Below are 8,610 nucleotides of genomic sequence, written 5' to 3'. Positions count from 1 at the left end.
TTAGAGACTAACAAATTTATTAGAGCATAAGCTTTCGTGAGCTACAGCTCACTTCATCGGATGCATAGAGTGGAAAAGCTCACGAAAGCTTATGTTCTAATAAATTTGTTAGTCTCTAAGGTGCCACAAGTACTCCTTTTCTTTTTATGGATACAGACTAACACGGCTGCTACTCTGAAACCAGTACTATAGTGGTAGTCTGTAGTGATTTCTATAGTTAAGATTTCTATAGTTAAGTGAATTCTAACTTCTGTATAGGCTTCCATTTTTCAGATGCTCATGTTTATGTCCATGTCCACGATTTAGCTGTGCAATACTTGGAAAAAAAAACAACCCCATACTGTTGTGGATTCTATTCTATACAGATTATTTGATGTCCCTCATCAACATAGTAATCACTGAAGTGCTCTGAGCAACCTGACGAGTGTTTGTTCCATGTAGTTCCTTCTTTCTCTCTCCCTCTCTCGAAGGAGAAATTGTGTGGGTTTTTAATAAATAATTTTAATATATTATATGTAAACTCTGTGTTTATATTAGCAAAACGAAGTCATGGTTTGCACTTGGAACTAAAGGTGGTGAAGTCTGTATGATGTCTCATATTTGACAACTGCTCCCTTTTCTCCTGTTTTATCTATGTCAGTTGCAAAATATGTACACAGCCATGCTTACAAGGCCAGTTGCCACAACGAGGTATTTACCTTGTGAGAATTCCCTCAGGGAAGAACAACTTTAAATTCCAGCTGAGCTTCATAGGATTCCCAGCAGTGAAGGCTGCCCCAGGAGAGCTGCTAAATCAGCACATCTCCTGGCTAGTCTGGGCCAGTTTTGCCAACTTGACACTCATAACCTCTGGGTGGAGTGAGATTCAAGGGTGGTTTGTACCACTACATCACTGCTTCTGGTGGATTTTCTGTTGCTGGATCACAGAGTCCAGATCCTACATCCAAAAATTAATCTAGACTATTACTTCTTCACCATTACACAGAGAGGGTCCATAGTCAAAACACTTCAATTGTGGACAACTCAAGGAGCCTAAAGGTTTAAAAGACCCTATTTGTCTTTTACCTCAATTATTATATTGGGAAATTGATTCTACATGAATTTAAAAGGTGAATTAAGAGTTTCAAAATTCTGCCTTTGTCTTTCTCAAAAAGATCAGTTCATTTCTTTAATGCGTCTAGGTTTGGCATAGGCCCAGGAAAAATTCATGAGCAAACTTATAACAAAATTATATTTTGAATGACAAAGCATGAGAAGATTTTTTGATTCTGCTTGAGTTGGGAAGGATAGCAACAGAGCTCTGAATGAGAGTCAAAATAGTCTACAGCCATGAAGATTTTAATGCAAGGTCTAACTATATCTCAAATGAAAAGTAAAATTTATTGGCATCATACTGCCTTCTTCACAGCTGAGATGGAACAAAAGCCCACTCATCCAAAGAGAAGCAAAGCTCTGCATTCTAGGAATTTTAGTCTTTATTTTGCAAGAATGCATATATATGATGTGTGCACACAAAATCTGGTTTAGTTACTCTTCTTACTACTTAAATATGTTAGTTAATGTTTGCCCCCAGTTCACCTGGAATGGGGGAAGGGAGGAATGGCAAAATTACCCAGTCCAGTGAGCAGAAAGTAGTATAGAAGAGAAAATGGGGAAGAGAGAAGCAATCTACGTTAAGAGAGCTAGCTGGACTTGAGTAATTAAAGCCTGAGGGAAAATATTCCTGAGTCCAAGACACTGGCAATCAGCATTCCAACTCAATTCAGTGAAATGCGATTTCTTGTAAAATGTAGAATAATTCATTCTCCTGGACTGTGAGGTCTAATAATTTTTTTTTTTTTGGTTATGGCAGCGTGAGACCACCTTCCTATTGATCATCCCGGATCCACATTGATGAAAAACTCATAGAAAACAAATTAACACACAAAAAGGGCTAGACCTGCATGGGAGGCAGGAATGAACACAATAGCAAAAGATATTCAAACAAGATCAACACTGAGCAACTGGAAGACTTGAAGTGGCAGATGAAGAAGTGTAGCTTCTGCATAGACTTCTTTCCCTGACCATTGTCAAAAAAGTGACTGAAAAGTTCCAAAGTCAACAGTGCCCTGGGTGGTGTGTGATCACCAGTGAGGAGGGAGGGGACTCATGCTGCAACCTGCTACCACAGACTATAGGAACATTAACTTTAGAGCTTAAAGAATTCTACTTCCCTTACTCAGGCCCACAGCCCAAGTATGGGACTCTTTCCCAGACACTATCTTTAGAAAAGTGTCAAATATTCTGGAATAGGAGATGAAAAGATTGGGAAAGTAATCTAAAGCAAGTATCCAATGTAATAAGAAAATATCTTCTCTTTCATGACAGCAGCACATACCTCCCATATTTGTCAACTTCTTGAACAAAGGAAGAGATGGTCTGTCTGCAAAAACTTCACTTTGATGAACCAGGCATTCTTTTACGGCATCATAACCATTCAGTACAATAGCAGATATACCTCCAAGATCAAGACTGAAAATCTTTGAAAAGAACAAATGAACAAAAGTGCACTTGTAAAATTAAACTGCAAGTCATTTTCAAGAATAAGTAATGGAGACAATACTGGAAAAATTAGAACTAAGCATCACTACCATAAATATTTCATAAGCTGTTTCCAGATTGCAAGTATAAACATTGTTCAGAATAATCTTTTCTCCATAAACTTTAGATTGTAAAATCTTTAAGGCTGGGACCATGTCTCTATGTATTTTTTGAACAGTGCCAACTACAATTCAGCCCAAATTCTGTCTGAGGCTTTTGAACACTCCTGCAATAGAAAGATATTGAATTGACAGTTCTATGAAGTCCTCTGTTTATTATGAGTATTCTTTATCCACAGAATAGTTGTGCCATGCAAGCTTCACGAAACTATCTCCTATTCTGATTTGCAGGGACCAAGTGAGAAGGAAGTTTCATCACCATGCCTATGTAACCCCACGTCTCTCTCACAGTTTCAACAGTGTTAGAAGAGTTTGGCTATGGACACCTGTACCCTAGTAGTGGACTGAAACCACTAGCTCATTCCACACTGACCACCAAAAAGCCATCAAATGATGACAGCCACAACAGTTGTGCCAGCATGACAACCATCAAATTATGAGATGGTCCATCTAGACCCATTTCTTATCTCTGAAATTGGCCACCAACTCATTTCACATAGGCCACTAAAGAATCATCAAATGATGATACCCCCATGACGACAGCCAACAAACGATAGCATGGTCCATCTAGTCCTGTACCTGTCTCCAGAAGTGGCCTAGATGCTTTAGAGGAACATGCAATAAACCCTGTTGAAGGCAGATATGGGATAATCTGCCCCCAACTAATGTCTTGTCCTAACAGCTAATAAAGATTAGTTTAACCCCTAAGCATGAGGTTTTATATTACTTTCAAACCTTTTTTTAGTATTATAACTGGATATTCTTATTACCCATATGACTAGGGCCCTACCAAATTCACAGTCCACTTTGGTCAATTTCACGGTCATAAGATTTTTTTAAAAACTGTGAATTTCACAATTTCAGCTATTTAAATCTGAAATGTCATGGTGTTGTAACTGTAGGGGTCCTGACCCAAAAAGAGGGGTTGCAAGGTTATTGTAGGGGGTTGCGGTACTGTTACCCTTACTTCTGCACTGCTGCTGGCGGCAGCACTGCGTTCAGAACTGGGTAGCTGGAGAGCGGCGGCTGCTGGCCGGGAGCCCAGCTCTGAAGGCAGAGCCACCGCCAGCAGCAGCACAGAAGGATGGTATGGTATGGTATTGCCATCCTTACTTTTGCACTGCTGCCCACAGAGCTGAGCCCTCAGTAAGCAGCTGCCACTCTCTGGCTGCCCAACTCTGCAGGCAGCAGCGCAGAAGTAAGGGCGGCATGGTATGGTATTGCCATCCTTACTTCTGCGCTGCTGTTGGCGGGGTGCTGCCTTCAGAGCTGGGCAGCCAACAGCCACTGCTCTCTGGCCACCTCACTCCGAAGGCAGCACAGAAATAAGGGTGGCAATACTGCAACCCCCCCTGCAACTCCCTTTTTTGGGTCAACACACCCAATTTGAGAAATGCTGTTCTTCCCCTTTGAAATTTGTATACTATAGGATAAAATCACATAAAAGACAAGATTTCACAGGGGGAGACCAGATTTCACACTCTGTGACTCTTTTTTCATGGCCATGAATTTGGTAGGGCCCAATGACTGTCATATGACTGTCCAATCCCACTTTGAAACTTGCTGAGCTCTTGGCCTCCATTACAACCTGTGGCAAAAAGTTTCAAAATCTAATTATGCTTAGTGTGAAACAGTATTTCCTTTTATCAGTTTTGAATTTGCGGCCTTTCAATTTCTTTGGCTGTCCCCCTTGTTTTTCTTTTATGAGACGGGGAACAGAAACTCTTAATTTACTTTCTCTATACCATTCATCATTGTGCATACTTTTACCTTGTTCCCACTTACTTATTTTCTTTCTAAAGTATACAATCCCAGACTTTTCAATCTCTCTTCAAAAGAGTTTTTCTAGGCCCCTAATCATCATCATTACCCTTCTCCGAGTCCCCCACAATTTTGCAAAATCCTTTCTGAGATAAATTGACCAGTACTGCATACGGTATTCCAGGCAAAGGCAAATTATTGATCTATATAGTGACATAATATTTTTCATATTATTTTCCATCCCATTTCTTATTCCTTAAATTTGGTTTGCTTTTCTGACAGCAGATAAGGCAACCATAACATTTTGCCATTATGGAAAATTAACCATTTATTCCTACTCTTTGCTTTCTGTCTCCTAGCCTGATTTTAATTGACAATACTTTGCCTCTCACCCCATGACTACTTAGTTTCTTTAGTAGTCTCTCAATAAAGAAACTTGTCATAGGTCTTTTGAAAGCCTAAATTGTCAGCCAGTTCTTCTTTATCCATTACTATAGTGATATTCAATTATAAAAGGCATAATTCTCCTTGAGAAACCGTCATGCTTGTTGGACCCTATCGAACCACAATCTTCCACACATTATTAAATATTAATTATTGTCTTGACCTATTTACTAGGAATAGACATAGGTTTACTAGTCTGTAATTCCCTGGATCACTACTAGAACCCATTTCTACCCCTGCTAGGTAAGAGATTGAAGTCCAGGACCTCCATGGTAGCATTCTCTGAGATGCTCCCAGTTCCACATGCAGGGCCAGACAGACAGGCAAAACTGCAAGGTCTCAATGCAGGGATGAGACGATGGTGTAGGGAGGAGGGGTTTAGATTTATTAGGAACTGGGGAAACTTTTGGGAAGGGGGGAGCCTATACAGGAAGGATGGGCTCCACCTAAACCAAAATGGAACCAGATTGCGGGCACTTAACATTAAAAAGGTCGTAGAGCAGTTTTTAAACTAAGGACTGGGGTTAAGCTGAGAGGTGTGGAGGAGCACATGATTTGAACATCCCTTAGGGGAGGATCTATTAATAGAGAATCTCTGTGCCCTAGTGAGGACCAGAGGATGGAAAATGATAAAAACCAGGTAGGGTCTGATCAGAAACAGTCAAATAAAAAAGAGACCCATTCAATTACATTGTGTAATGGCAGACAGCTAAAAGGAGACAAGTTCTTAAAGTGCTTATATACCAATGCTAGAAGTCTAAATAATAAAATGGTGAACTAGAGTGCCTTGTATTAAATGAGGATATTAATATAACAGGCATCACAGAAACTTGGTGGAATGAGGATAATCAGTGGGATACAGTAATACCAACGTACAAAATATATCGGAAGGACATAACAGGTTGTGCTGGAGAGGGAGTGGCATTATATGTGAAAGAAAGCGTAAAATCAAATGAAGTAAAAACCATAAATGAATCAAACTGTACCATAGAATCTCTACAGATGGAAATTCCATGTTCTAATAATAAGAATATAGCCATAGGGATATATTACCAACCACCTGACCAGGATCGTGATAGTGACTGTGAAATGCTCAGGGAGATTAGAGAGGCTATTAAAATAAAAAACTCAATAATACTAATGGGGGATTTCAATTATCCCCATATTGACTGGGTACATGTCACCTTAGGACGGGATGCAGAGATAAAGATTCTTGACACCTTTCATGACTGTTTCTTGGAGCAGCTGGTCCTGGGACCCTCCAGAGGAGAGGCAATTCTTGATTTAGTTCTAAGTGGAGCACAGGATCTGGTCCAAGAGGTGAATATAGTTGGACCGATTGGTAATAGTGACCATAATATAATTAAATTTAATATCCATGTGGCAGGAAAAACACCACAGTAGCCCAACACTGTAGCATTTAATTACAGAAAGGGGAACTACACAAAAATGAGGTGGTTAGTTAAACAGAAATTAAAGGGTACAATGCCAAAAGTGAAATCTCTGTAAGTTGAGTGGAAACTTTTTAAAGACACCATAATAGAAGCTCAACTTAAATATATTCCCCAAATTAAAAAACATAGTAAGAGACCCAAAAAAGAGCCACCGTGGCTAAACAACAAAGTAAAAGAAGCAGTGAGAGGCAAAAAGACATCCTTTAAAAAGTGGAAGTTAAATTCTAGGGAGGAAAATAGAAACGAGCATAAACACTGGCAAATAAAGTGTAAAAATACAATTAGGAAAGTCAAAAAAGAATTTGAGAAACAGTTAGCCAAAGACTCAAAAAGTAACAGCAAAAGAATTTTTAAATACATCAGAAGCAGGAAGCCTGCTAAACAACCAGTGAGGCTGCTACTGGACAATCGAGGTGCTAAAGGAGCACTCAAGAACAATAAGGCCATTGCAGAGAAACTAAATGAATTCTTCGCATCGGTCTTCATGGCTGAGGATGTGAGGGAGATTCCCAAACCTGAGCCATTCTTTTTAGGTGACAGATCTGAGGAACTGTCCCAGATTCAGGTATCATTAGAGGAAGTTTTGGAACAAATTGATAAATTAAACAGCAGTAAGTCACCAGGACCAGATGGTATTCACCCAAGAGTTCTGAAGGAACTCAAATGTGAAATTACAGAACTACTAACTGTAGTCTGTAACCTATCACTTAAATCAGCTTCTCTACCAGATGACTGAAGGATAGCTAATATGATGCCAATTTTTAAAAAGGGCTCCAGATGTGATCCCGGCAATTACAGGCCTGTAAACCTAACTTCAGTACCGGGCAAACTGGTTGAAACTATAATAAAGAACTACAATAAAGAACAATAAAGACATACAGATGAACATAATTTGTTGAGAAAGAGTCAACATGGTTTTAGTAAAGGGAAATCATGCCTCCCCAATCTACTTGAATTCTTTGTGGGGGTCAACACGCATGTAGGCCAAGGGGATCCAGTGGATACAGTGTACTTAGATTTTCAGAAAGCTTTTTACAAGGTCCCTCACCAAAGGCTCCTATGCAAAGTAAGCTGCCACAGGATAAGAGGGAAGGCGCTCTCATAGATTGGTAACTGGTTAAAAGATAGGAAACAAAGAGTAGGTATAAATGGTCAGTTTTCAGAATGGAGAGAGGTAAATAGTGGTATCCCACAGGAGTCTGTTCTGGGACCAGTCCTATTCAACATATTCATAAATGATCTGGAAAAAAGGGGTAAACAGTGAGGTGGCAAAATTTGCAGATGATACAAAATTACTAAATATAGTTAAGACCCAGGCAGACTGCGAAGAGCTACAAAAGGATCTCTCAAAATTGGGTGACTGGGCAACAAAATGCATTTATCAGCATTGAGTTTCATGTGCTAAAGTAATGCACATTGGAAAGCATAATCCCAACTATACATGTAAAATGATGGGGTCTAAATTAGCTGTTACCATTCAGGAAAGATCTTGGAGTCCTTGTGGGCAGTTCTCTTAAAAGATCCACTCAATGTGCAGCAGCAGTCAAAAAAGCAAACAGAATGCTGGGAATAATTAAGAAAGGGATAGATAATAGGACAGAAAATATCATGTTGCCCCTATATAAATCCATGGTACGCCCACATCTTGAATACTGTGTGCAGATGTTGTCGCCCCATCTCAAAAAAGATATACTGGAATTGGGAAAGGTTCAGAAAAGGGAAACAAAAATGATTAGGGATATGGAATGGTTACCGTATGAGGAGAGATTAATAAGACTGGGACTTTTCAGCTTAGAAAAGAGATGACTAAGGGGAGATATGATTAAAGTCTATAAAATCATGACTGGTGTAGAGAAAGTAGATAAGGAAGTGTTGTTTACTACTTCTTATAACACAAGACCTAGGGGTCACCAAATGAAATTAATAAGCAGCAGATTTAAAACAAATGAAAGGAAGCATTTCTTCACACAATGCACAGTCAACCTGCGGAACTCCTTGCCAGAGGATGTGAAGGCCAAGAGCATAACAGGGTTCAAAAGAACTAGATAAATTCATGGAGGATAGGTCCATCAATGGCTATTAGCCAGGATGGGCAGGAATGGTGTCCCTAGCCTCTGTTTGCCAGAAGCTGGGAATGAGCGACTGGGGACGGATCACTTGATGATTACCTGTTTTGTTCATTCCCTCTGGGACACCTGGCACTGGCCACTGTCAGAAGACAGTATACTGGGTACATGGACCTCTGGTCTGAC

The 8,610-nt window shown here is 39.8% G+C and overlaps 1 protein-coding gene across 6 annotated transcripts in view; it reads right to left on the bottom strand.

Annotated features, from left to right (window-relative positions):
• The window catches only part of CYP2R1 (cytochrome P450 family 2 subfamily R member 1), a 51,981-nt gene that overhangs the window by 30,579 nt on the left and 12,792 nt on the right, over window positions 1-8,610 (bottom strand). For 2 of the 6 annotated variants that reach the window (XR_012159336.1, XM_073347445.1), the window contains exon 2: window positions 2,378-2,519. The exons of 3 other annotated variants lie outside the window; for them this stretch is intronic. Coding sequence is in view for 1 of the 3 variants with exons in the window: in XM_073347445.1 (XP_073203546.1) it covers window positions 2,378-2,519 (142 nt within the window). In the remaining 2 variants the exon portion in view is untranslated. Of the gene's footprint in view, window positions 1-2,377; window positions 2,520-8,610 lie in introns of those variants that run through there. One more of the 6 variants, XM_073347448.1, reaches the window with a different exon arrangement.

The sequence above is a fragment of the Lepidochelys kempii genome, chromosome 6 (genome assembly GCF_965140265.1).
Source record: "Lepidochelys kempii isolate rLepKem1 chromosome 6, rLepKem1.hap2, whole genome shotgun sequence".
NCBI lineage: Eukaryota > Metazoa > Chordata > Testudines > Cheloniidae > Lepidochelys > Lepidochelys kempii.
This window is presented reverse-complemented; position numbering and strand designations above follow the sequence as displayed.